This window comes from Canis lupus, chromosome 12 (assembly GCF_003254725.2).
Source record: "Canis lupus dingo isolate Sandy chromosome 12, ASM325472v2, whole genome shotgun sequence".
NCBI classification, from domain to species: domain Eukaryota; kingdom Metazoa; phylum Chordata; class Mammalia; order Carnivora; family Canidae; genus Canis; species Canis lupus.
Genome location: NC_064254.1, coordinates 2,737,752 through 2,763,784, shown reverse-complemented (window position 1 = coordinate 2,763,784; position 26,033 = coordinate 2,737,752). Strand labels below are relative to the sequence as shown.

Genomic DNA, 26,033 nt, shown 5'->3' with positions numbered 1-26,033 from the left:
GCCAGAGCCAGAGACTCGAGAATTGCGTTTGGACAATCAAGAGCCGCGGCCCGGGGCGGGGGAGGGAGGCGCACGGGAGGAACGGGGGAATGGAGACACCACGCGGAAGCAGGGACACACACACAAGATGGGGCCCCTCCGGGGGGGGGTGTGCGCGTGTGGGTGGGTAGGGGCACAAGGGGCAGAATGTCTGGAGTGGGAAGCGGGCAGAAGCCTCCTCCGGGACTTTGCAGTAAAGGAAGGGGTCGGGGAGGAGAGAGAAGAGGAAGGGGCAGAGCGATCCCCATTGAGGGCAGGGGATGAGATACCAAGGGGAAAGAGGCCGCGGTGGGCGTCCTGTCTCCTCTAGCCTAAGCTGGGGTTCCCGGACTTGGGCTGCAGCTGCCAGGGGGTAGCCTGTTTCTGGGACAAGGCAGCAGTGGGTCCCCTCTCCCCCTCCCCCAGTTCCCCCCTACTTCCCTGTCCTCTCCTTCAGTCCGTGGCCAGTCCTTATGTGGGCTCCAGAGTCGATTAGCTCGGACCCCCTCCCCTTCCTCCTCCTCCTCCCAGCCCCCTCCCTTCTGCTCTCCTCCAGCCCCTTTCTTCGGCTGGTCCATTCCCCTAATCCTGGCCCCCTCCCCTAATCCCCCCCACCCGACCCCAGGCCGGCTGCAGCTATTGTAAGGTGGAGAGAAAGGGGAGGGGGTACTGAGAGAAGGGAGACCGGTGGGGGAGGGCCACCTGTTCCAAGACCCCCTCCCAAGGCCATACTGGACACTGGGATGGGGCCACCAACAAACCACCCTTGGGGACCATAAGGACCCAGGGAATTGGGGGGAGGGGACTGAGGCTGCATGACTAGTGGAAAGGGGTGGGGCAGAGACCCCCCCCTCTAAAAAAAAAACCCATAATGTCACACATACACAGTGACACACACTCTCTCCTCTCACACCCGGCGGCGGGGGTTGCCCTGGGAGACCAGGCAGTGAAAGGGAACAATCCTTTGGGAAAGGCAAAGGAGGGGGAGGTGGGAAAGGGTCTGAGGGCTTAGACACAAGAAGAACCGGAGGTGGCAGGGAAGAGGATTTGGAATTTATTAGGGTCACAAGCACCCCTGCCTCCCATATTCAGCATTCCAGAGCCATACACTGCTGCGCCTTTTGTAGCCTGGGAACTCAGAGTCCTCATCAGCAGGAGGCCGGTTGGAGTGGTGGGGGAGTGAGCAGAGTCCAGGGTCCGTGAGGCAGTTACATGTAAAGACCTCCTGGCAGGGGCAGAAACATTTGGACAGATGCATAGGTGGAGACAAATGGGCTGGGGGCACCCACTGTGGTCCCTCGCCTATGGGAACTTCTGCTCTTCCCTCAGTGGCTCCAGACTCCCTTCATCTGCTTTCTCTTATCATCTGGGTTCCACTTCTCTACCCTCTCCCTCCCCACGATGGCCTCATACCAGTGACTTCCACTGAGGCGCCTGTGATGTATCCACTGTCTTCAGACGCCAAGAATGTGACCGCATCTGCGACATCTATGGGAATGGTGGGGGTGGGGGGGAGATGGAATCCTACTCACTCTCATAGATCCAAAGTGATCACCTCCCACCAGAACCCTTCCCCACCAACACACACACTCCAACCACCAATCCTAGTGAAATCCTCTCAGATACCACAAACTTTGGTATTTCTTCATTTGGGCCCCCTCCCTAGGGCCTCCTCCTCGTTCAGTGCTCACCCTCAGGATCCCCCAAATGTCCCATCGGAATCATTCCAATCACCTGTAAGAAAATACTCCTAAGTGACTGAAAGTTTCTTTTATGGAATTTTGTTGTTGGTGGTTAAGTTTGTGACTCTTTTTTCTTTTGTCTTCATTCCTTGTACACTTATTGAATATCTACTATTCGCCTGGCCCTGTGCCCAGATTCTCTGTGAAGCCCAGAGAGACTGAGTATCTGAATGATTCTGTCCTCTGCCCTCTACCCACAGCCTCCTACCTTGTCCAGCACTTTCTGTGGCACTTTCTGTGTCATGGGTGTTGTAATGAACCCTGGGAGGACAGAGTTACAGCGGATCCCGTGTCTGTGGAAAGGAGATTGGCTGCTGACTCTGGAAAGGACTGAGCACTGACCTGGCCCCCAGACCTCCCACATACCTCAGCAAATCCCTCTGTACCCCCAGGGGTGTCTGACCAACCGTCCAAGCTCCCGAGCTGCAGTCTGGGTCAGGCCAATCACTCCAGCCTTGGATGCTGCATAGTTTGTCTGTCCCACGTTCCCTACCTATAGGTAAGTCAGAGATTTGGGATGAGTCAGGAGTCCCAAGGACGGGTTCTCCTCTCTATGCCCAACTAGCTGACTGACCTCATCCCAGCTCAACCTGACCTTCCCTACGATGCTACTGATGTTGATGATGGACCCACGGCAACCACTGGACACCAGGGCTTGGGCTGCAGCCTGAGTGACTAGAAAGATGCCCTGGTGAGGAAAGAGTAACAAAACAGAAGGGATCAGCTGGGGTGACAGTCTTCTCCCGGCTGGTGGAGCAAGAAGTAACAGATACAGAGGTCGCCACCTTGAGGTTGACAGCTATGACTCTGTCCCAGTCATCCTCAGACATGCGGAGCAGAAACTCATCCCTGGTGAGGCCTGCACAGGAGACGACGACAGATGGCGGGCGAGAAAAGCAGGCCTGTGGAAGGGGGCGGTTACACACCAAAACCCAAAACCCAAGCCCGGGCAGTGGAGGCCATGCCAGCTCGTTAAAGAGGGCGAGGTCGTGTCGCGTTCACCTGTACTTGTTCCAGCAGGCGCCTGACCGCCCCGGCCTCAGACACGTCAGCCTGGAAGGCGGTGTGGGCCCCGCCGGGCGCCACCTTCTCGCTCCCCTGCCCGCCCAGCAGCCACACCGTCTCGCAAGCCGCCGCCCGGTCCAAGTCGCAAGCGGCCACAGTGGCCCCCTCTTTGGCCAGGCGTACACTGACGGCCCTGCCGATGCCGCTACCCGCGCCTGAAGTGGGAGACAACACGCGGAGGAGGAGAAAGGGAGGAGTGGGCAGGGGTCACAGGTCAACAGGGCGCAAAATTAGGAAAATCTGGACCAGGGGCCAGAGGTCACAGGAGCTGCAGGCGCCGAGGGCATGACCCCGACAACACTCCGGCACCCCAACCCGCCCGGGGGTAGCATCCCCTCAACCTGTGACCAGGGCCAGCGCGGAGCGGAGCCTGAGCGGAGACGCCATGTCAGGCGGGCGGGCGGGCGGACACCCAGCACTCAGCCAATCCCAGCCAGGGGGCGTGGCCAGGGCGCAGCCGCGCCAATCTAGGCGCGACCAGCGCGGGGCCATCTGCGGCCACCAGCGCAGGCCGACCTCCCACCGCGGGGGCGTGGCCAGACACCACCACTTGGGGGCCTGGGCAGTCGCGAGATGAGGGGCCCCCATTCTCCCAAAAAAGACAAAGACCGCATGTGGGGCGGAAGATCCGAGGACTTTATTTCCGGTCACCACCCCTACCCCTCGATTCTAACAGTGATATCAATAGAAAAAAAAAAAAAAATCAGGCCATGAGATTAGCAACCCACCTCCTCCCTCAATCACTCCCAAATCAGGACACACGATTGATGTTCAATTGATGTATATCCCTGACTCCTCCTGCTACTGCCTCTTTCCAGGGCTCTGATCTTCCCTGAAGCTTCCACCAACAGGTGAGAGGGGGAGGCGGACCTCGGAGAAACCTGTGTGGTTGGCTTGGTCCTCTAAAACAGGTTGCGTAGGGTACACCGAGTAGGCTGTCAACACCCCCCTCTCTTTTCCAGCCGTCTTCATGGCCTCAATTAGCCTCAAACCCAAGATGGTCAGCACATTACTAACACTATGGTCGTTCTGACTTTTCACTCTCACTTCTGCAGCTCCTTTAAGACTGCAAAATCTTGATGGCCCAAATGCCAAAGTTAACACTTCCCTACGATACAACTTCCTTCGGCAGATGTCCCTGGCCAGGGCCCCCAAACTCTACAGACCCCTGACCTGGAGGGCTTAGAGAGGCTAGAGGTTTGGGATTGGGGCGGGGGTGGTTTACCCCACCTCTCACTCGAGGTGGGCAATCAGCACCATCATGACAACTCCTCCCAACAGCCCCAGCACCTCCAGAAGTGACTGCAATGGTGATGCCTCCCTCAACAGCTCAGGCAACACAGACACCGTGGCTACGTAGATAAAGCCACCTGCAGTGAATGGCAGAACCCAACCAGAACCTGTGCCACCCGCAACTTCACTTCCCACTGCCCCTCCTTCAGTTAGGAGGGCACAGGCTGTGCCTGCCAGTGCCCCTATCGCCGTCAGTAGTTGCAGACGCATCGCCTGGTGGGCAGAAAAAAACAGAAGACACTCAACAACATCTAAATATGATCAGTGGTTAGGCATGGCTGGTAGGGTATAGGTATATATGGACAAGGTGGATGTTTCTGGGAACTAAAAAGGAAGGCAAAAAGAGAAGGATCTAGAATAGACACTTTCCGTAAAATCTTAAAATACCAAGGAGATCCTTTCCAGACCTTCTGATTGAGTAGGTCAGGGTCGAGAGCAGTGTGAAAGACCCTCAAAGTATTCAGATGGAGTGTGGAGCATAGTTCAAGAAATACTCAGCCAAAGGACAAAGAAACAGAATTTCTCTGCCCTCATTTCTGGAGAATTTGTTGTTCTTAACAGTACAACTTGTTTGGAACTACTGAGAGGCAATTCTGAGTTTTGGATGGGTGAGTAGGAGGTAGAGTTCGAGGCAATCATGTCTGATGCACATCATCACCAACCTGCTTTTTGCTGCACCCAGATTGGACCAGGATGGCGAAATCCCCCACTTCATGGGGCACTTCGTGTAGCAGGACAGTCATTGTGGTCAGGATCCCTAGCCCCCGACCTCCTCTAAATGAAGCACCAATGGCCAGACCATCTGTGAAGTTGTGTGCCAGGTCAGCAGCCAGATTCAGGTACCCTGATACACGTAGGTCTTGTACAAGTGGAAAGAAAGACAAAATGATTAGAGGCATCTAACACCCCTAGTTCTAGCCCTTATCAGCCATTATTACCTCTTCCCCCCAAGAGACCACTTCACACCAGCCCCTTCATGTTTTCCAGACAGCTGCCATTATCCACAGTGCATACTCCAAGTAAAACATGATACACTTTACCCAAGTTTATCAATAACCCTGGCTCTCACCTGAACCTGTTTTTTCTTCTTCAGAATTCTGAGGTCTCAGTGGCCCATCTTTGAGCCTCGTGCTCCCTCCTTTCCTCTTCCGAGACCCATTTGCTTCCTTTTCTTCTTCCTCTGAGCTCTGTTTCTCCTTTGAAGGATACTCTGAGGGAAGAAGTTGTTTAAGAGTGGAGAACAGAGATCTCCAAAAATATCCCCAAAAAGGAAGTCTCTTCCTTTTTGCAGCTAAGGTGTTTTTCAAGGAAAGTTCTTCCTAGACTTACTCTGTGTTCCATGCCCATGACTTCCTTGTGTATGACCATGAGTGTGTCCATGTCCATGACTGTGTCCATGTCCTCCTTTCACATGTCTCACAAATTTCTCCACCACCAGAAAGGCAACAATTCCACTGAGGACCCAAAGTCCCACAGACAGAATAGGGCCCTGGCCTGGAAACAGAGGCATTGAGACATTAAGGGAGATGTGGACTCCAGACTCTTCTTCCCCAAGTGCAAGAGAATAGGGAGGGAAACATGGCCCCATTCTGGGAGGGAAACATGGTCCCATTCGGCAACATTCCAACACATCTTCATCCACCCCTTCCTCACCACTGTGGGAATGTCCATGTCCAGGCTGCTCCAGAGGGTGGTGTGAATGAGGTTCTAGAGAAAGGGGGAGAAAAGGCCAAATGAGGGAATAGCCTGCCCAAGTAGCGTGCATTTGGGGGAATACTGCAAAGTCAGGGGTGACAAAGATGAAAGAAGCCTTTTGCCTAAAGAATAAAATACATTAAGATTTGCAGTAGTTGCCAAGGATCACTTACCCAGGGCATGAGGGATGAGGTGCAGAAAGGCATCTCCTAGGAGCCCACCCGAAGCAAAACTCAGCAAGATCTGGAGCAGAGAGCGGTGCCGGGGAGAGTTTGATTCCACAGGGATAAGGAAGAGGACAAAAAATGGAGCTGCAGAGATCAGAACTGTGGCCCCCAGTGCCTGGTGAGGGGAAAGTCAGGGGTCAAGTGGTGTGGAGATTCCCAACAATCCAGAACCAGCCCCTCTCTCCCCTATCCCTTGGGGACTCACATAGGCCCAGAGAGTGACAGTGTCCAGGTCCTGCTTGATGCCCGGAGCCCCAGACTCCCCATAGCCTCCATGGCTATGCTCATGGTCATGTCCATGTCCTCTGTGGTAGAGGCTCTCATGTGATTGGCCATGGCTATGGCCATGGTGCAAATCCTCATGTGCATGTCCATGTTCGTGACCGTGGGTATGCCCATGCCAGATGCTCTCGTGCGTGTGGCCATGGCCATGGGCATAACTGTGTCCATGGTGGAAATCCTCATGTGAGCGCCTGTGGCTGTGGCCATGGAAGTCCTCGTGCAGGTCCTCGTGCAGGTCGCCATGACCCCCGTGTCCGGCCACTAGCAGCCCCAGGGCCGCCCACGTCAGCAGTCCCACGGCCACCCAGTGGGGGGCCCCCAGGCCTCTGGCCATCACGCTGACCAGAGGGGACAGAGACAGTGACTCCACTTGACCCTCAACTCTATACCTATGCGGGGTCAGCTTTACTCCATTCGTGCCCTCCGTCCACTTCTATGGGACGCTCCCCCATTCCGCTCTATGCCCACCCACATTGCTCCCAAGACTTGGTTTCTTTATCTCCAACCCCCTCCCGGATATAGGGCCCCCGGGACATCGCTCTAGGCTTCTTCCTTCACTTTACGGACTCTCTGGGCCCTAGTCTCTATGACCCACTAGGTAGTGGAAAAGGCCTGGAAAGGACAGTAGGGCAAGGCAGGGAATTCTCACCGGCTTCGGGATCCTCTCCTTTCCCGGTTTGCTCGGACGTGGCAGTCCTGCCTCTGGCTCCCGCGAGAACAGGAAATTCCGTCGCCCCTCGGTCCCAATACCTTTACCAATATGGCTGCACTCTGGAGGCCGCCAAGCTGCCCTACTCTGGCGCGCATGCGCAAGTCTGGAGGTTATTTGAGGGGAGGCTGGGCGAGGCCGGCTAACAGGGCTGAGGAGACCGCCTCCTCCGTTTCCAACTAGACGAGGGGGCGGGAACTAGCGCGGAGACTTCCCGTCTATACCAAGATGGCTGCCATATCGTCGCTGTCATTTTGGTACAGAGCCGAGCGAAGTGCTTAATTCGACCCGGTTCAGGCTAGAGTCTTTTTCTCTGGGGCTTCCTTGTGCTCGTCTGGTCCCCCGGTCAATATCTGGGAATCCCTGGTACCTCTTCGGTATCCTTGCACTCAGCCAAGAATCATGTCTTGGGCCGCTCGCCCGCCCTTCCTCCCCCAGCGGCATGCCGCAGGGCAGTGTGGGCCGGTGGGGGTGCGAAAAGAAATGCATTGTGGGGTCGCCTCCCGGTGGCGGCGGCGACGGCCCTGGCTGGATCCCGCAGCGGCGGCGGCGGCGGCGGCAGCAGCCGGAGAACAACAAACCCCGGAGCCGGAGCCGGGGGAGGCTGGACGGGACGGGATGGGCGACAGCGGGCGGGGTGAGTGTCCTAGCGGACGGACAGGCGAACCAGTGACCGCGTTATCTGCGACCCCTCCCCCCCGTCCCCTGGCGCTCCTTCCCTGGCGCTCCCGCCTCCTTGTTTGTAAACACGCGTCCCCTCCCTCCGGAGGGCCCTAGCGCCCTCCCCCCCCGGGGCGGGGCGGGGAGGGGGAGCTTCCGCCCTCCTGGCTTTGGCTGTTTGAGGCCCTGCAGTCCTGAGGTCCCGTGCGTGGGACACGAGTCCTCGAGTTTGGGGGCTCTGGACGTTTGAAGGCAGATCCTGCGTCCGAGGAAGGGTCTCTTCCGCCCCTTTCCATTGTACGATCCGGCTTCAAGCTGGGAATGGAGGGGCTGTCCGTTCCACCCCACGTGCTGCCCCACCCACATAAGATCTGCCTAGCTGGGGGTGACCAAGTATATTGCTTGGAATTCTTTCTCACCCGAACTCTCCTGTCTTTTGTCAACCCCCTCTTCTCACCACAATTAGGAGTTAAACCGTTGTTTGACAACCGGGTGTTTCTGGACACGAGGATGGGTGGGGTGGAGGGGTGCAGTGGGGGTTAGAGAGAGAATTAAAGTCTCCAGTTGGATGATCTAAGACTCATTTTCTCTTTTTGTCTTTCTGTCTGTGTGTCTCTGTGCCTCTATGTACCCTTCCCTCAGACTCCCGAAGCCCAGACAGTTCCTCCCCGAATCCCCTTTCCCAGGGGGCTCCTCCCCCTTCTCCCCCTGGGTTACCCCTCCCCCCTTCATCAGCCCCAACCCTTGGAGGCTCCGGGGCCCCACCCCCACCCCCGATGCCACCCCCCCAACTGGGCTCCCCCTTCCCAGTCATCAGCTCTTCCATGGGGTCCCCTGGTTTGCCCCCTCCAGCTCCCCCAGGATTCTCCGGGCCTGTCAGCAGTCCCCAGGTGAGAGGTCATGGCTCACTGACTGCCTCTCCACTTTCATTTCCTTGTTTTCCTTGTGACCCCAGATCCTTGTGTGAACTTCCCCATGGCCCACTGACCTTCCAGTCCTCTAATCCTGGCAGGCCTGTGGTCCTTGTGAGACCCCTTGCCCTTCCTGAGGTGACTGATCTTTCAGTGCATGCTTCCTTCCCAACCCTATAAAAGGGTCCCTATGCTGACCCTATGCTGACGTCCCACTCATCTATCAGTTATTTTTGCCCTTTGTGACCCATCTGTTGTCCTGAGATACATGCCCTTCAGGGCTCCTGTATTACACAGTCTCAGGGAGAACTGTATGTCTAATCTCTTTGGGGTTGTGCTCCAGGGGTGGCCCTTCACAGAGACTACAATGTAAATAATGTTCTCTGTAATGTGCAATGCAGGCCCTGCCTAGGTGGTAGGGGATGATTTCCATGACCTTTGAGAGATTCTCCTTCCCATTGAGTCTCCCTGTGACTTCCCTATTTCCCCCATCCCAGATTAACTCAACAGTGTCGCTCCCTGGGGGTGGGTCTGGCCCCCCTGAAGATGTGAAGCCACCAGTCTTAGGGGTCCGGGGCCTGCACTGTCCACCCCCTCCAGGTGGTCCTGGGGCTGGCAAAAGGCTGTGTGCAATCTGCGGGGACCGAAGCTCAGGTACGAGGCTCAGGTGATCACCAAAAAGGAAGAAAGAGAGCATCTGACATTTACCATCACCTGTGGGATTGCCACAGGCTCACAGGGTTGCATTGGAGCAAGTGGGTGGGGGGAAGCTTGATGATAGTTAAGGGACCTGAAGCTCAGATGTGGGAGGGGGATGGTCAGAGAAAAGGGAGGGCTGGCACAGGGTTTGAACAGTGAGGAGAGTGGGACTGGATCATCCCTCATTTCTGGGTTCCCCATCTCTATTTGGCAAACACAGTGGATTTAAACGAAGTTTGCTGAGGGGAAGTTGGTGAGAGACTTAATGGTGAGGGATCTACATGCAGCCTTGTTGCTCTTCCCCTCTCCTCTTAGGCAAACACTATGGGGTTTACAGCTGTGAGGGCTGCAAAGGCTTCTTCAAGCGCACCATCCGTAAGGATCTGACCTACTCATGCCGGGACAACAAGGACTGCACCGTGGACAAGCGCCAGCGAAACCGCTGTCAGTACTGCCGCTATCAGAAGTGCCTGGCCACTGGCATGAAGAGGGAGGGTAAGGGTCCACATCAGCCGGGCTTCCTTGGCTACCCTGTGGGAGAGGAGGGAGGAGGTGGAGGGAGACTGCAGGAAACCTTAGTCTACATCTCTCCGTAGGACTGGACTGTTCTCTCTCCTCCTCCAGAGGGCGATATTTGATTTCTCTCTCCCCTCCTCATCAGCTCTTCTTCCTGGTATCCTGTTCTGTTCTCATTTCCTTCTTAATGGGGGTGCTTTTCTGTGGCCTGCACCACTGGCGTGCCCCCCCCCCCCCCAGTACTAGGGTAGGATAGCTTTTCCTTACCTGTGATGGGCTTCTCTGTCTCCTCTTCTCAGCTTGAATAGTCCCTCCTCTTTGACCCAAATGATTGTTTATCTGTGGTCCTTCCTCCAAAGTCTGGAACTCTACTCTTTTAAGTTGCAGACTTTATTGAAGATCTCAGGGCTGCCTTCCCTTTTCTTTGTCTTGTCTTAAGTCTGATGCTGGAATTTTCAAACACTTTAGAGTATCTTAGTCAAATGGGCTTGAGGCCTGGTTTTCCTGAGGTCATGGAACAAAAGAGGGGCAGGGCTGGGATCAGAACCCATCCTTGAAGACCCAGGCTGGTGATCCTTTCACTATCTCTTCACTGAATCAGAAGAGCATCTCTTTGGCAGTCAGGCAAACTTGGATTTAGATGGATGACTTGCCGGGCATTATGTGAACTTGGGCAAGCTATCTAACTTCTCCAAGCCCTAAATTCTTCATCTTAGCAACAGGGGTAAGAGCTCACATGATTCTTAAAATAATTTGAGGGAACTATAAAATGTTTCACATTTTACATTTCTTTTCACATTTCTTAGAACGTAGTTGGGCCTCAGTTTAAATGTTAGCTTTCTCCCTAATTCCTTTACCCTCCCATCCCCTCCTCCTTCTTGGCTTGTTTATCTGCACTTGTATAACTCGTTTCCAGACTGCTCCTAGTCCACTGTTGCTAGTAACTTCCCCAGTTCCTGTAAATATCTCCTAAGGGCCATAAGAACCCTGATGAGACCTAAGGACATTTCAGAACCCTTCGTGGCTGACTGTTGACTTTCCACTTTTTCTTCTCTTCCCCTTCCCACTTGCAGCAGTTCAGGAGGAGCGTCAGCGGGGGAAGGACAAGGACGGGGATGGGGAAGGGGCTGGGGGAGCCCCGGAGGAGATGCCTGTGGACAGGATCCTGGAGGCAGAGCTTGCTGTGGAGCAGAAGAGTGACCAGGGCGTTGAGGGTCCTGGGGGAACCGGGGGTAGTGGCAGCAGCGTGAGTGATGGAGTCAATCCAGTCTCTTTCCTGATGGGGGGTGGGGGGATGGGAGTCTAGGTTGGTTCTATTTCCCTCTCCACTCCCTTTCCCTCCCAACCCTACCCCCACCTCCCCCCACAACACTGCTTGGGACTGGAAGTGCTGCCAAACAAGGTTTGTCAAACATCTGAGGTGGGTGTGATAGTTTTCTGTCCCCATCCCAAAACAACCCAGTGGCAGAACCACAGGCAAGTCCTAAATACGTAATTGTTTTCACAAATGCCAGAGGAGAAGCCTGACTTACAGGGATTGGTTCATGGTTTTGAAGGGAGACTCTGTATGAGGAGGTGATATCAGAAACCTCTTAAAACTGGGGGGGTTCCATTGTATTTCCAGACCTTCTGTAACTCTTGCACCCCCCCCCATCCCCTGCAGCCAAATGACCCTGTGACTAACATCTGTCAGGCAGCTGACAAACAGCTATTCACGCTTGTTGAGTGGGCGAAGAGGATCCCACACTTTTCCTCCTTGCCTCTGGATGACCAGGTCATATTGCTGCGGGCAGGTCAGTGACCTTGCATCCCCCTGAGTTCTTGACATTTGACCCCTACTTGACCTTCTGGCCTTCAGTGACCCCAGTGGATACTTACATACCAAGGGGGCCAGGTTCATTGACCTCACCACTTCTTCTCTTCCCCTGATATGCTTTGACTCCCATGGTCTGATCCCTGGCTCCTGACCCTTGCTGCCCCCTACCCAGGCTGGAACGAGCTCCTCATTGCTTCCTTCTCCCACCGATCCATTGATGTCCGAGATGGCATCCTCCTTGCCACAGGTCTTCATGTGCACCGCAACTCAGCCCATTCTGCAGGCGTGGGAGCCATCTTTGATCGGTCAGTGGCCCGCTGCTGGGCTGGCCTGTAGGTAGAGGGGGTGGGGCTATAGGCTGGTCCGTGTCCAAGGCTGGCTGAGCTGTGACCTTTGAGTGACCTGCAGGTCCCTCTCCAGGGTGCTGACAGAGCTAGTGTCCAAAATGCGTGACATGAGGATGGACAAGACAGAGCTTGGCTGCCTGAGGGCAATCATTCTGTTCAATCCAGGTAAGAGGAGGATTACCCTTGTCTTTTAAGACCAAGGCAACCTTGGAGCCTCCTCTTCTCCAGAGACTCCTAAATTACCCAGCTATCCCCCCTCAACCCGGAAACCTCCCAGCTGACCAAGAAAAACCCACATCCACTGATACGTTCCCTTTTGACCCCATTCCATAACTTGCCCTGCTTCCTTGCCAGGCATCTGGTAAAGAGGCTTTAGGTGGGGCCCAAAGAGGGTATCGTGTGGGCCACATCTCCACATTTGTCCTGACTTGATTTGTCCTGCTGCTTCTTCCTCCTCTTTTCCTTGCCATCCCAGATGCCAAGGGCCTTTCCAACCCTAGTGAGGTGGAGGTTCTGCGGGAGAAAGTGTATGCATCACTGGAGACCTATTGCAAGCAGAAGTACCCTGAGCAGCAGGGACGGTGAGAAGGAGCTGTGGGGGCAAGGAATTGTGGGGTGCCATCAGAGCCCATGTGGTTCCAGCTGTCTTTTCCCACCTCTACCTCAGGTTTGCCAAGCTGCTGCTACGTCTTCCTGCCCTCAGGTCCATCGGCCTTAAGTGTCTAGAGCATCTGTTTTTCTTCAAGCTCATTGGAGACACCCCTATTGACACCTTCCTCATGGAGATGCTTGAGGCTCCCCACCAGCTGGCCTGAGCCCAGACCTAAATGTGGTGCTCCTCACACCTGAGGAGTATACATGAGGGGGACTCCAGACTTGGGGCATGGTGGGAGGGGCCATGCCCTAGAACCTTGGTGAGGTGAGGAGTACAGGGCAGAACTGAGACCTCCAAGGGGATCCATAAACCTTCCAGGGGATTTGCGTGATGTCCCAAATCAGAGGGGACCCCCGATCCTTGTGAGGGCTGGACCTCTCCCTTCAGTGGCCTTGAGTCTCTGAACTTGTGTGGGTCTGCCATGATTTGGGGTGAGTTCTCACGCCCTGCCTGGAACGATCTCTCCTTCCCCTAGCACAAAGCACTGGCCTTGCTCACAGGACCTTGCTTCCTTCTCATCTTGCCTCACTTAGCTACCCATGTGAAGAGAGAAAATGGGAACTCGCCCAGAGATGGATGTTGGGGGGCAGGCCCCTCAAACTGATGGACATGGGAGTAGCACTCTGACAGGCCTTCCTTGAGACCTTGACAGCCTTGACAGTAGCCCGGCAGGTGGGGGCTACTCTGGTAGAAGGAGGAGCCTTGTCACTGTCTCCTGTCCAGAGTCTGTCTCACACTTCACCTCCTGCTGCAGTCAGACTGAAAAATGAAAAGGTAGTAGTGGTTGAGGGGTGGGTGGAGATGTAGGAACCCATCTGCTATTTTTAATTTCCTCTGAGGATAGAGACTTGCAGTTAGACTCAAAGAAGTACTGTACTTTCCCAGATTGACTAAGAAATGCCAGTGGTGGAGGTGGTGTTTGGGAAAGGCTGGGCCCTGAGATGGTCTGTCCGTGGGGCCCTTCAAGCCCTGGCTTTCCCAACCCCCTCCCCATCTCTTCTTGTCTAAGTAGAGGGAGGGGCCTGGGATGGTTTGGTGAGCAGTCCTCAGGCCCTTCCTTTGACAGCCTCCCCCCAGACCTGGGCACACACAGTGTAGACTGGGGTGGGGGGAGCACAGGACCCTGGCCTGAGAAGTGAGGGGGGATGGTTAGCCTGCGGAGATGAGGTGCTGGGGCTGCATGATTTTTGCCCTGCAGCTCTTTTCTCTGGGGTTCCTTTCCCTTCTCTTTCACTCACACATAAACTAGCTTTCAAATTAAAATCGCTGTTTTCTGGACTGAGGTGACTGTGTTGAGGGGAGCAGCACTGCATCGGGGCACCCGCCGAGTGGTGGGGGGCAGGGAGGGTATCCAGTCGGGAGCTCCGGGGCCGCGCTCCCTTGACGCTGCCGCCGCCGAGGTTCCCTGGGGCCCGAGAGGCAGACACCGGGTGGGGGACACAAGGCGCGCTTTGTCGGGGAGGGGGGAGAGGGTGTGCCAGGCTGGGGGCGGGGCCGGCCGGAGGAGGAAGAGGGGGGCGGCTGATTCTCAAAGGCGCCTTGTTCGCCCGCGCCCTCCTAGCGCCAGCGGGCGGCGGCGCCTCGGCTAGCTCCAGCCCTCGCCGGCCGCGCTGCGGGCTCCGGGCAGACCCGGCGCCGTGCCCGTCGGTGGGGGCGCGCTGGGTGCGGAGCACGGAGGCCCCCTCAGGCATTGCCCGCCCGGACTGGCGTCTCGTCCCCGAGTGACCCTGTTCCCCGCGCTCTTCCAGCTAGCTTCGACGGCCCCTCGTCTCTCCGCGGGGTCCCTTGCCACCTGGGCTCCCGGACTCCCTGGCCTCGTCCCGCCGCCCTCTTCATCTCCTTGGACCTGATTATCCTGTGCGTGGTGGGCTGTCCAGCGTCTGGCTCTCACCGCCCCCACGCCGCACCCTCCCCCCCGCTTCCCCTCCTGTAACCACCTGCCCCCCTCCCCACCACTCGCAGCTGTCGGGTAGCAGGTACCCCATTGCTATCTATAGCCTTGTCTATAAATACCCCATCCCAGGCCACCCCTGTAATTACACTGGGCGGGGCGAAGGGAAGTAATTATGGAGACTTGATTGGGGGGGGGAGAGAGACCCCCCCAGGCCCGCCTCTCCCCTCCCACTGTGTCCTAAGTCCCGCCCAGGACTGCTGAAAAGAGGCTCTGGGCAGCCAGGTGGGAGGGAGTTGAGGTGGGGGCTTCGACTGGAGGTCTGGGTCCTAGAAAAGGAAGGGGCCGGGGAAGAGATATTGGGGTTCCCAAAAAGGTAATCTTGGGTACAGGCCATTCAGTCTGCAAGGAGCAGAGGAAAGCAGCACGAGGGGCAGGGAACGAGGGCTCCTGTCCCCCCACCCCAAACCAGGTGGAGATCGAGGGTGGGGTTTCCCTTCGGTGCCTGTGGGCGGGCGGCTGGAGGCGGGGGCTGGGCCAGGACGGGGGCGGGGTGGGGGCTCTGGGCCGCAGGGGTGGCCGGGGACACACAGGAGCGGCGGCCACCGAGGAGGGAGCAGTGCTGAAGCCCCGACGGCGCCCGGTTGCATGGAGCTGGGCCACTGAGAGCTGTTGCTACCCGACAGCCTCTGATCTCTACGGAACCCCAGCGTCCGAGGCTCAAAGCCTGCTTTTCTCCCCTGTCAGCCTTGGGCCGTACAGCGCCTCTGGCCGGCCCTAGGTCCCTGGGACCCGGCGTTAGGGTCGCAAGCCATGGAGCGGTGCAGCCGCTGCCATCGCCTCTTCCTGCTGGTACCGCTGGTGCTGGGGCTGAGCGTAGTCCCTGCCTGGGCAGGTAAGAGGAGTCCCGGCGCTGGATCCTCAGAGTCAGGCGGTAGCTCTCAGTAACCCCTGGGTAGGGGACAGCTGATGCTGGGGGCCAGGTTCTCAGTTCAAGAAGGGGATTTTGGGGGCCAAGGATCCAGGCTGGAGGGCAGGTCACCTTGGAACCACGGTAGGGATCTCTTTGCCTCCTTGCAGTGACTGGGCCAGAGCAGGTAAGGCTGAAAGGTGGAGGCTCACCTTAAAGAGTGGGACTGGATGCTGAGGGACTCCAGGGAGAGCCGAAGATGGCCAGGGCTGGTGAAGTCCAGCTGATGCTGGGGTGAGGAGGCAGATGTCAGTGTTGACGGGTGAGGATTGTGTGTGTCTTCTGGGCTTTCTATCTATGTCTGGGGTGAGAGGGGAGGAGCATCTGTGGGTCAGAGCAGAGCAGTAAGTAAGGAAAGAAGGGACGCCTGGACTATTTGTCCCCCTGGCTTCCCCGATAGGATCCCCTTCCCCCTCCCTGTGCCCTCGATGCTGCCACGCGGCTGGCTCTGGGGAGCACTGGGGCTGGCTGCCAACAGGACGGCCGCTGGACAGGCTGGGATCAGGTGTCTGAGGCGGGAGCCAACTCTTTGCATTCCTGCCTCACCCCTCCCCCTCTGGCCAGCAGGGCTCCCCTGGGACCCCGGTGTCCACACCCCAATCTTTTCCTTCTTTTTTCTCAGGATCCAGAAGTCCTGGGACCTAGGTAAGGGATTTGATGCTGGACAGGAGGGGGCTGGGAGCGCCTGGGACCTAGGCAGGCAGGACCTAACTGATTTGCCTCCAGCTGATTTGCGTATAACTCCACTATTCATTTCTTCTCTCTTCTGGAGAGAAAATGGTCAGAATAGCAGCATAAAGGATTTAGATTAGATCACAGGAGGAAGAACTTCCAAGATGCAAGGAGCATGAGGCTAAGGGACAGGAAATTGAAGCGCGTGATGTCTGTGGATTCTTGGAGCCTTTCTTAGGGAGGAAAGGAACAAGGAACCCTCTAGCATGGAGGCTAGGCATGGCTGAGATGATTCTCTTATTTTGGGGCTGAGTGGCCAGAGATGGGACTCTACAGGGAAATGGGCTACTGTGGAATTCATAAGAGTAAAAAAATGGGGCAAAGGTAGACTGATGGGGGAGATGGGGCTACCAGTGGGGAGCCTGTGGGACAGATTGAGGCCAGAGCCAGTGGGGGCACATATGTGGCTTGAGGTTGGCAGATGGGTGGGCAGACCTGTGGGTAGATCGTCTATAGGATGGAACCATACTCCTGTGGGATTTGGTGAAGGGGCGGGGGCTCTGAGGTCTCTTTGGCCTGGGGTCTCTGTGAGTCTCTGTCTCTGTCTCACTCACCCTTCCTCTCTCAAAGCAGGCCCTTGTGTGTTGGTGTTTGTGGAGCTGCCACACTCAGGGGCCAGGCTAGGGCGAGGCGGGGTGGTGGTGAAGGGGAGGGCAAGGCCGTGGTTTCCCAGCTCCTGGACTCAAAGAGCCTTTTCTCTGCCTCTCCGCTGCACCTCACCCACCCCACCCAGCCCTACTCTTCTGATCGCTCTGGCCCCTGCCCTGCCCACCCTGTGCTTCTATGAAAATTTTGCTGGACTTTCTCTGGGATTTTTCCAATCTGGAGCTGATGGTGTGAGGAGTGTGTGTATGGAGGAACAAGAGAGGGAAAGGTGACCTTTGTCTTCCAGGGAGTTTGAGCCTGAGGAAGCTGAATTCTAGGTGGATAGGGCAGATACCCTGGGTCTTGAATCTTTGGATCCAAGAGTTGGTTGGGGGGGGGGCAGGGTTGAAGTTCCAGGTGTGGGGAGCTTGCCTGGTTTTGGGCAAGGACTCTGATGGGATCCACAGATGTGTGGCTTGGGGCCCTGGACCTGCTCCGGCTCCTCGTGGCAGCTTCAGTCCTCCCCTCTGCCCCCGCCCCCCCAGCCCATCTCCTGAGCCAGGGGTATAGGCTCCTGGGGTGGCTCTTTCTGCTATCTCCTTCCTCAGCATGGTCAGAGTTGTCCCCAACTCCCCAAATGCAGGAACTGAAGCAGCTTGAAGCCCCATCCCCATAGATCTGCCTCTCCACTCTGCCTGGTGGCCCCTCTGCACCTCCTATGCCCAGGATGATCGATTGCCCAGATGTTGTTTCTGCTGGAGATACGGGAAGGAGGCCAGAGACCCAGAGATATGGAGAGGGAGTGAGAGAGGGAGAAAGACAGGGAAGAGAAAAGCACAGAGTGTAAGAGAGGTGGACGAAACCAGAAGACACAGGGAGAGAGAAAGATCTACAGATCCAGAGATAGGAAGAGTGAGAGAGAAGGGGGGATGGTGGAGAGTAGAGAGGATTCATGGGTTGAAAGACAGAGATAGGGAGAGACTGAGCGAGACACACTGGGAGGCAGAGGGCCATGTGGAGCTGAATACACAGCTAGTGCCACCCTCTTCCAGGTGACTCTCGATTCCCATCCACTCAGAGCCCATTCAGAGGCAAGTTAAGGGAGAGGTGACCTTTGCCTTCAGAGAGCTTGAGCCCTAGGAGGTTCAGTTCCAGACTCCAAATGTCCCCATGTCTTGGCCCTCCTGAGGATGTGTCCCTTTTCCTGACTCTCATGGACTTTCCCAGGTGTACCCCCTGTGGATGTGCTCAGGGCCCTGAGGTTTCCCTCCCTTCCTGATGGCGTCCGGAGGGCCAGAGGCATCTGTCCGGCTGATGTGGCCTACCGAGTGTCCCGACCTGCCCAGCTCAGTGCACCCACCCGCCAGCTCTTTCCAGGTATGGGTGACATGGTGGAATAGAGAGAGCTGGGGCAAGGTCACAGGGTGGGGTCTAGAATCAGACACCAGGAGGGGAGGGTTTTATGGCTCTTTTTACTCTCATTGCACCTGGTTGTGTTTCTTTCGGGTACCAGGAGGTTTTCCCAAAGATTTCTCATTGCTGACTGCTGTCCGGACCCGTCCTGGCCTTCAGGCTCCCCTCCTGACACTCTACAGTGCCCAGGGTGTTCAACAGCTGGGCCTGGAGCTTGGCCGACCCTTCCGCTTCCTGTATGAGGACCAGACTGGACGGCCTCAACCCCCAGCTCAGCCAGTCTTCCGAGGCCTCAGCCTAGCAGATGGCAAGTAAGTCAGTTTGCTCCTCTGGTCTGCCTGCACTGCCCCTTCGGGAGCTCCCCTCTGGCCACTGCCCCAGAACCCCCAGTCCCTACACTAGGAAACCCTGCCAACCCTTTTGGCCACACCTCATCTACCTACTGCCCAAAGTTCAGACATTGTTGGTTTAGGGTTTGGACTTCAGAGTTTAGATCCTTGCATGTGGTACTAGCCTGTGCCTTGGGCAAGTTAACTTTTTTAAGCCTCAGTTTCTATGGCTATAAAATAGGGATGGTAGGATCACGAGAATCAAATGAGAAAAGTATTGCCTGGTGCATTGTAAACATTCAATAAATAGTAGCTACTGTGATTCCTATTATCGTTATCCTTGGCTCCAACCTCTCCATCAACTAACTGTTCTCTGGCCCTGTTGAGCCCACCCCCTCAGTCACTTGAACCACTCCCCCCCCGCCCCATGACCAGGTGGCACCGTGTGGCTGTGGCTGTGAAGGGCCAGTCTGTCACTCTCATAGTTGACTGCAAGAAGCGAGTCACCCGGCCTCTCCCCCGAAGTGCTCGTCCACTGTTGGACACCCATGGAGTGATTATCTTTGGTGCCCGTATCCTGGATGAAGAAGTGTTTGAGGTAACCAGAACAGAGAACAGAGTGATTTCTTATCCCATATATTGTGTCTATTCCCCTTCTGGCCCCAGCTCTCCATCTTCTTATACTCTGGCCCTTCATTTGAGCTCTCATGAATTTATATTTCCATTTTCTATCCTCAAGGCTAACTTTCTCTGTAGGAGAATTAGGCACCCACTTCTATGGCAGGACAGCTGTCTTCATCAGTCCACCTATCCATTTATCCCTTCAACTAATCTCTCTATCTACACCCACCCATTCATGTACTCATCTAAAACCCACCCACCCATTTATGCACTTACCCACCAATCAAGCATTCAAGTTTGTATCCACCCATTTGCCCATTTTCCTCTGCCCAGCCACTTTCTTCTTCACTCATCCGTCAGTCTATTCACCTTTAACCCATCCATTTATTCAATCATTCATCCACCCACCTAGCCCATCTACCCATGCATATGAGGATGCATGTATTCATCCGTCCCCTCATTCACCCACGCACTCCCCATCTATTCATTCATTCATTCATTCATTCATTCATTCACATATTCACTTCCACCCATCTACCTACCTATCAATCTGTTCTCTCTACTCCATACCTCCATTTATCTACCCACCAACCCTCTCATTCATTCATTCACCATCCACTAACCCTCCCATTCAGTCAGTCATGCATCTGAGCCCTCATCCATCCATCCATCCACCCACCTCACTAGTCAATATTCTTTGAATACTTGCTGTCCCAGTCTCAAGAGGGAACACAGAAGAATACTGTAAGATCTCTGTCATCCTCAGGAGCTCCCAGGTCCTCTTTGAAGATGAGACAATAACTCCAAACTATAATATACGGCAAGGTGTGCTAAGCACCACATGTGGGCACAGATAAATGGCATTGGAATTCAAAAGTGGCTTCCCTCTCCCCCATTTCTAGAGGTCCTGAGAATTCTCATCATTTCTGCCATTGGAAGGTCCAAGCAAGTAAGGCTGGGACACTGTTTTCAGAAGCCTTGTGGAAAGTTTCATGCATTACCACAAGGGGCCGGGGATAGGCAAACAATGTTGGATTTAGAGTTGGAATATTTGAATTTCTAGTCTGAGTCCATCATTGCAAGTGACCTTGTGCCAGTCATTGTCTCTTTGAGCTTTCCTGAGTGGAATATATCAAACAATAGGCATAAATATCCTTGCCCTACTGATTTTCCCAGTTGTGGTGAAGGTCCAGTGGGATCATGGATGAGAAGGTCCTTTGAAAACTGAAAAGGGCTATGTACATGGGAGGGCTGATAATGATCTTCTCCCATTATGTTGTTTTACCTAGGACGGGCTGGTAGCCCTTGTTCCAGACTTAACCCTCTGTCTATTTCTGAACCCCCCTCTGCCTTCTTCCATTGATGTTCCTTCCTCATGTCTTTGCAGGGTGACATCCAGGAGCTTGTCATTGTCCCAGGGGTACAAGCTGCCTATGAATCCTGTGAACAGAAGGAGCTGGAGTGTGAGGGGGCTTGGAGGGAGAAACCTCAGAAACACAGAGCCCAGAGATCTCCAAAGCAGCAGCCATCAAGACTTCATAGGCCACAAAACCAGGAACCTCAGCAACAGGTGAGGGAGCTGGGTGAACCCCAGACTACAGCACACTCCAGGGAGGGAAGGCACCCAGACACCTCCCCAGGGAATTCCCCCAAATGTCTCAGAGCTCCTCATCCTATTTTGGGCTCCTGTCCTCCCCTCCATTAGAGCCACTCTCCAACCATGCCTCCCTCTTTCAACCACCACTCCTCCTCCCAGTCCTCATTCATCAACCTTTTTATTTTCAATAAAAAATAAAAAGAGTCTTTATGAAAGAATCCATGGCTGGGAGCTGTGTCCCCTGCTCATGTCTTCTTTCCTCTGCCAGTCTTTTCTGTAACTGTGTCCTTGGGTTTCCCATCCCTTTTTTTGAATTAAGAGATTGGGGGGCATTGTGTGTGTGGGATAAGATGCAGGGACAGAGGATGGGAGAGACAGAACAAGGGAGAAAAGATGAAATGGTAAGACTTAGGAGGAGAAATGGGGAGGAGCAGGAGATAGGGAAAATCTTGAAAGAGTGCTGGGCCTGTGGAATTCTGTGGAATTCTATGGAATTCATGGGAAGGTACAGGGTAAAGGGCTGGGGAGAGGGGGAAGGAGGAGGCTTGGGTTCCAGATGGTTAGGGTGACAGATATGATCTGGGATCAGTGGTCTGAAGTTTGGAAGGTCAATCTCTTAATCATGTCTGCTTCTGTCCCACATGTGGGACCCACCCCCCCTTTCTACCTCTCCTCTTCTCTCTCCTGACCCCTAACCTCTCCTTTCATCCCCAACTCCTACCCTATTTCCAAACTCCCACACCATCCCCTTGTCTCCCTCTCCTCACCCTTACACTCCTACCTCTTCCTACTATTCCCATTGCCCTTTCCCAAATCCTAGTCCACTGAGTCTTTCTACTATAACTACGAGACCCCCTATTACGATGTGATGACTACAGAGATGACCCCTGATTATCAGGTAAACATGAGGGACCCCTTAATTTCTTCCCTTCCTCCCATCACCCCTTGTAAAGATCTCCTAAGACACCTTCCTTCCCTCTTAACATGTAGGGAGAGACATCATTTATTTAGATTATGGGAGTTTCCTCACTGCGCCTTCCCATGTCTCTCTGCTACAGAGGCCATCAAGCCCCAACCGCAGGGCTCCCCCTCCTCCAGGGGGTGTCGGACCCCTCCCAGAAAGCCTAACCCACCTGCCAAGAGATCAGCAGCCTGGCAGGCGCCCCCCTCACCAGGCTGGAGGTCCTCTAGAATTGGAGGTTCTGGCCCAGCACGGGACCTGCCTACCCCCTTCCGATGCCCAGCTTAGCAGGCATCTTCTCCCCACTGCCCAGGCTCCCCCCAGGTCCAGAGGAAGCAGTTACCGGCAGGTAGAGCTGGGGCATCCAGATCTGTGTCCCCTAACTTCTATGACCTGGAGATTTACTCTCCCCAAACTGTCCCCCCTCCAAAGGGGCTGCAAGATCTGAGATTGCCCCCACTCCCCGGTACGGTACAGACAGATACTGCGCACGGTGGGGGACAAGATGCTGCTTTGCCTCCCCTCCCGCTAACCTCTCTCCTTCCTTTCCACCATGTTACTCTTCTCCCCACTCTCCTTGGGGTTAGGACCCCACCCCAGGTGAAGAGGAAGGAATCCTGGAATCAAGTCCCTTGCCATCCCCTGAGGAGGTAACTCCATCCCCCACCTTCACCCCAGCTGGGGGCAGTGGGCATCTGTGACCCACCCCCCTTGCCCCATGATATCTTGGTGAATCAGCCCTTCCTCTGGCCGGAGGGCTCTTTGTCATCTCCATTTGTGGCCTTCTAGTCACTCCAGACCTATTGGTCTGCTTGTCTTTCTAAGTACAGCCATTTTTCTTCAGTGTCCATGTCTCCTGCCATTATTCTTTGATTCTGGGACAACCTCCTCCCCATGTTGGTGTTTTTATCATATTTTTCTTCCCAGGAGTTATCTGCTGTCCAGTGCTGTTATCACTTTTTTTCTTCTCTGTTTTTTTCCCTCCATTTCTTTTATTATTCTCTGGATTCCCTTGTCTCCGCAGACTGTCTGTCTACTCTGTGTCCAGCCCTCCGGCCACCCTTCTTCCTACTTGTAATTCATCATTTCTTCCCTCCAGGCCCAATTTTGGGGGCATCCCTCCTCATTTCAGGCCTTTGATGGCCCTCCCCTTTCTATACAACCACTTCCCTTGATCTTCTTGGGAGAAAATCTCTGGTCCCAGTTACCCCCAGAATCCTTTGGGCCAGAAATTGCCACACCGTCGGGGTCCAGGGAAAAACCTCCTCTCAGCCCTAATGCCCCCATCTACCCCTCTCCCTCCCCATCCCCGGGAAGGAGCAGACAGATCTCCAGGTCCCCTCCACAGCCGACAGGTTCCTGACAGAGGAATATGGGGAGGGTGGCACAGACCCCCCAGCAGGGCCCTACGATTACACCTATGGCTATGGGGATGATTATCGTGAGGAGACGGAGCTTGGCCCTGCCTTGTCTGCGGAGACAGCCCCCTTGGGAGCCGTAAGTGAAAGGAGCTCCTCTTCCATTCTTGATCTCCAGTGGGAGCCGTAAGAATTGCTTCCTGTTGTTTCTGATTAATGTCTGTTGGCTGCAAGCTACTTCCCATTGATGACTTGCCATTTTCTGTTCATGTAAGATGTATATGTTGCTTAAAAGGATAACTTCCTGCTTTCCCTCGCCAAATATCTTGCCCTGTATCACTTTGTGGATCCCTCTGCCCAGGGCAGTTGGGATTTTTTTTTCTTTTTTAATCCTATGGCCACTTCCTGTCTTTCTTGGCCACTTTCTATCTTAACCAAACTGTATTTCATAAAGCTTTTGGTCAATAAGCCCCTACTTTTTGTCCATTGTCAATCTGTCTCCATCATTTCTTCTTAATAAAAACAGTTTCTTATCCATGTTGCTGTCAAATATTCTAACTTCCTATGTCACGTTTTCTAACTGATAGGCCACTCCCTGTCTGTCCTTTCCTGTCTTTCTTGGCCATGGCATCCATCTTGGTGACTGTGACAGTTTGTACTGAAAGGGACTTATTTATGTTTTGGCTCTAGTTTTTCATGCTGTCTTGTAACAATTTCCTTTGCTAATAAGCCACTTCCTGTGTGTTTCAGGGCATCCAAATCATGAAGTTTCCATTACGGGCCTAGATATTTATCATGGCTATTTCCTCTGTGTACTAGCCTAAATGTTTGTGTTTTCTGGAAGAATTGCCTTTCATTGTCATAATCCCCTCTCCAGGAGTCACTTTTTGTCTGTTTTGTGAGCTTCTTCTTTCTCTTGTCATGGTAGCCATGTTGTTGTTGAAGGTCCACTTCCTGGATCCTCTTTTCTTGGCTGCTTCCTGTCTGTCCAGCCACTTCCTGTTTGTCTAGTTCATTTTCTAGCCCTCTTGGCCATGTTTAATTTTTCTTGGCCCTGACCTCATTTTTGCTTCCAAGTGTTTGTCCCTTTGAAATGTCTCCCTTAATTGTTTCCCATGTCTTCAACCACTCCATCTCAGTTGGAATATTTCCTGCCTACGCCATTCATCTTTTGCTTGCCTTGCAATTAGAGCTGCCTCCTCTACCCTGCTACCTCATCCTACACTTCCCTTCTCTAATATTGCCACCCTGACTCAATGCTCCTTTCCCTTTTGCTGCCTTCTGGAAATTTGGGGTTGATCTGGGATATGGGGGAGTTTGGAAATTCATCATTGCTGTTGGGTCAGGATGGAGGTAGAGGGGACATTCTGAAGATCTTTGTTGGGAGAGTTGGAGAGTGGTGGAGAGTAATTTCCATTCTTCCCATCCTTATTTTGGTTCTGGCCTTAGTGTTGGGGGTGGGCATCTGAGAAGTATGAAAAAGAAAGAACTGGTTGGGTTTGGAATATAAATGAGGGCCAGAGGGAGAGTGTAGTGTCCTTGCTGGGAGGGGAACTAGGGAGTCTGTTCTGGGGCTTAAGCAACAGCCCAAGAGCTATATTTTTCCCAAAACTAGTTATGAGATCTGAGTTTGGGATATCAGTGGGGACTGCCCTCCAATTCCACTTACAGTATGGATGTTTAACTTCTGGAGAGTTTTTAACTTGTGAGCCCCTTGAAATTCTAAGAAAAATTCTGTGCATAAGGGCATATACTTTTTCTTTCCTGGAAAAGACTTCATGGATTATATCAGATTCTTATATGGATTCATGCCCTCCCTTTAAACCCCAATAAAAATCAATCCACAATCTTAGAGAAATGCTTATTTGGTGGCTTGCAGTAAGGTGGAGGAAGTTGATAGTTTCTTAAAGTTCTAAGGATTCCTGGACTCAGAGGGAGTTTGGGGAATAGGGTAAAGTTCTCCAGAAGAGAGTTTGGGAAGGTTGAAGGGTTTGGGATTCCAGGAAGGGTGTGAAGACCTTCCTGAAAGAGGTCCACAAGGATATGAGGAAGTTTATTTGCTAAGATGGGGCTGCGAATTGGGAGGTGGAGAGCCCTGTGGTCTGTGGAAGGGCAGGAAGGCCTTGGAAGGCCTGAGTGGTCTGTGAAGAGGGAGTCTTAGGGGAGGGCTGGGGGATTTTATACGTAGGGTTGGAGAGGTCTCCAGAGGATCTGAGAGTGAAGGAAGGTGGGAGTTGGTATGGGGGCAGCCCTGGTGTCCTGGCTGCTCACAGGCCCCACTGGGGGTTACATGTGTGTCTCCTTCAGGATGCCCGCGGACCCCGAGGGCTGAAGGGAGAGAAGGGAGAACCCGCGGTGCTGGAGCCTGTAAGTCACTGTTAGTCACTAAAGGCAGGGGGAAGAGGAAAAGGAAGTGGGGGTGCTAGCCCTATAGTCTCTGACTTTTAACCTTTGACTCTACAGGGAATGCTAGTCGAGGGGCCTCCTGGCCCAGAAGGCCCTGCGGTAAGTGTAGCTGTGACCCATTAGCCTTTTCTCAGAGACCCTTCTTACACACTCACCTATGCCTTCCCCCACATATACCCAGGCCTCCTTCTCAGAACTCTGGAGAATCCTTCCAAAGCTTCCCAGATCCTCAAATCTCTTTTGTAGAGACGACCCCGCAGCCACATATCCCTCTTCTATCTGAATGCCCTCAGCTGACTCACTTGTTTTTTGTTCCTCAGGGGTTGATTGGTCCCCCTGGCATCCAGGGCAACCCAGGCCCAGTTGGAGACCCTGGCGAGAGGGTAAGAGAGTAGCCTGTGTGTCTGTGTGTCTCTGTGTTTGTGTAGGACTTCAGTGGAGCCTCTAGTACTCAACAGGGCACCAAGCTCAGCAGTTCCTCATTAGCTAGCTGATTAATGAACAAGGGTGCTCCCTAACACCCAGAAAGGAGGAC

General features: G+C 54.2%; 4 protein-coding genes across 16 annotated transcripts in view; 2 read left to right on the top strand and 2 right to left on the bottom strand.

The window, feature by feature from the left end:
• Window positions 1–1,049: 1,049 nt before the first annotated feature.
• HSD17B8 (hydroxysteroid 17-beta dehydrogenase 8) lies at window positions 1,050–3,289 on the bottom strand. Of its 4 annotated transcripts, none has more exons than XM_025418412.3 (9): window positions 3,167–3,288; window positions 2,763–2,980; window positions 2,546–2,662; window positions 2,356–2,448; window positions 2,147–2,253; window positions 1,969–2,053; window positions 1,710–1,752; window positions 1,432–1,506; window positions 1,050–1,243 (listed from the first exon to the last, which is right to left on the bottom strand). In XM_025418412.3, exons 1-9 carry the CDS (start codon window positions 3,210–3,212, stop codon window positions 1,227–1,229), a joined length of 801 nt encoding a protein of 266 aa, XP_025274197.3. In that variant the 5' UTR covers window positions 3,213–3,288; the 3' UTR covers window positions 1,050–1,226. The 4 variants fall into 4 exon arrangements, with proteins under 4 accessions (XP_025274197.3, XP_025274198.3, XP_025274195.3 ...); XM_025418413.3 differs by having other exon boundaries at window positions 2,168–2,253; XM_025418410.3 differs by lacking the exon at window positions 1,710–1,752 and having other exon boundaries at window positions 3,167–3,289.
• A 149-nt stretch (window positions 3,290–3,438) lies between these two features.
• SLC39A7 (solute carrier family 39 member 7) lies at window positions 3,439–7,153 on the bottom strand. Of its 2 annotated transcripts, XM_025418403.3 has the most exons (8): window positions 6,972–7,153; window positions 6,246–6,660; window positions 5,987–6,155; window positions 5,772–5,825; window positions 5,448–5,612; window positions 5,188–5,328; window positions 4,781–4,977; window positions 3,439–4,331 (listed from the first exon to the last, which is right to left on the bottom strand). In XM_025418403.3, the coding sequence occupies exons 1-8, from the start codon at window positions 7,127–7,129 to the stop codon at window positions 4,059–4,061; spliced, it is 1,572 nt and encodes a 523-aa protein (XP_025274188.1). In that variant the 5' UTR covers window positions 7,130–7,153; the 3' UTR covers window positions 3,439–4,058. The 2 variants fall into 2 exon arrangements, with proteins under 2 accessions (XP_025274188.1, XP_025274189.1); XM_025418404.3 differs by lacking the exon at window positions 6,972–7,153 and having other exon boundaries at window positions 5,987–6,139; window positions 6,514–6,565.
• A 280-nt stretch (window positions 7,154–7,433) lies between these two features.
• Window positions 7,434–13,913, top strand: RXRB (retinoid X receptor beta). Of its 3 annotated transcripts, none has more exons than XM_025418400.3 (10): window positions 7,434–7,668; window positions 8,334–8,581; window positions 9,100–9,256; window positions 9,617–9,796; window positions 10,891–11,063; window positions 11,481–11,610; window positions 11,806–11,938; window positions 12,054–12,145; window positions 12,456–12,561; window positions 12,648–13,913. In XM_025418400.3, the coding sequence occupies exons 1-10, from the start codon at window positions 7,434–7,436 to the stop codon at window positions 12,793–12,795; spliced, it is 1,602 nt and encodes a 533-aa protein (XP_025274185.3). In that variant the 3' UTR covers window positions 12,796–13,913. The 3 variants fall into 3 exon arrangements, with proteins under 3 accessions (XP_025274185.3, XP_025274184.3, XP_025274186.3); XM_025418399.3 differs by having other exon boundaries at window positions 12,042–12,145; XM_025418401.3 differs by lacking the exon at window positions 8,334–8,581 and having other exon boundaries at window positions 7,474–7,668; window positions 12,042–12,145.
• A 378-nt stretch (window positions 13,914–14,291) lies between these two features.
• COL11A2 (collagen type XI alpha 2 chain) overlaps window positions 14,292–26,033 on the top strand; it is a 29,842-nt gene continuing 18,100 nt past the window's right edge. Inside the window, exons 1-12 of one of the 7 annotated variants that reach the window (XM_049091993.1) lie at window positions 14,292–14,492; window positions 15,274–15,421; window positions 18,041–18,190; window positions 18,327–18,537; window positions 18,991–19,153; window positions 20,564–20,746; window positions 21,594–21,671; window positions 22,322–22,384; window positions 23,052–23,231; window positions 25,400–25,459; window positions 25,556–25,597; window positions 25,819–25,881. In XM_049091993.1, coding sequence (XP_048947950.1) covers window positions 15,340–15,421; window positions 18,041–18,190; window positions 18,327–18,537; window positions 18,991–19,153; window positions 20,564–20,746; window positions 21,594–21,671; window positions 22,322–22,384; window positions 23,052–23,231; window positions 25,400–25,459; window positions 25,556–25,597; window positions 25,819–25,881 — 1,275 coding nt within the window. In that variant the 5' untranslated portion in view covers window positions 14,292–14,492; window positions 15,274–15,339. Of the gene's footprint in view, window positions 14,493–14,809; window positions 14,999–15,104; window positions 15,422–15,909; window positions 16,142–18,040; window positions 18,191–18,326; window positions 18,538–18,990; window positions 19,154–20,563; window positions 20,747–21,593; window positions 21,672–22,321; window positions 22,385–23,051; window positions 23,232–25,399; window positions 25,460–25,555; window positions 25,598–25,818; window positions 25,882–26,033 lie in introns of those variants that run through there. The other 6 variants (XM_049091992.1, XM_049091991.1, XM_049091990.1 and 3 more) reach the window with 6 other exon arrangements.

Bases quoted from the DNA above. Each gene is read 5' to 3' on its own strand.
- RXRB (XM_025418399.3), top strand. From the start codon at position 7,434: ATGTCTTGGGCCGCTCGCCCGCCCTTCCTCCCCCAGCGGCATGCCGCA. The intron at 7,669-8,333 runs GTGAGTGTCCTA...CCCTTCCCTCAG, and splicing joins GATGGGCGACAGCGGGCGGG to ACTCCCGAAGCCCAGACAGT. The intron at 11,064-11,480 runs GTGAGTGATGGA...CATCCCCTGCAG, and splicing joins CCGGGGGTAGTGGCAGCAGC to CCAAATGACCCTGTGACTAA.
- HSD17B8 (XM_025418410.3), bottom strand. From the start codon at position 3,212: ATGGCGTCTCCGCTCAGGCTCCGCTCCGCGCTGGCCCTGGTCACAG. The intron at 1,507-1,968 runs GTAGGAGGCTGT...CCATTCCCATAG, and splicing joins CACAGAAAGTGCTGGACAAG to ATGTCGCAGATGCGGTCACA. The intron at 1,244-1,431 runs GTATGAGGCCAT...TGCCCCTGCCAG, and splicing joins CGCCTCAGTGGAAGTCACTG to GAGGTCTTTACATGTAACTG.
- SLC39A7 (XM_025418403.3), bottom strand. From the start codon at position 7,129: ATGCGCGCCAGAGTAGGGCAGCTTGGCGGCCTCCAGAGTGCAGCCATA. The intron at 5,613-5,771 runs GTGAGGAAGGGG...CTCTGTTTCCAG, and splicing joins ACATGGACATTCCCACAGTG to GCCAGGGCCCTATTCTGTCT. The intron at 5,329-5,447 runs GTAAGTCTAGGA...TTCTTCCCTCAG, and splicing joins TCATGGGCATGGAACACAGA to AGTATCCTTCAAAGGAGAAA.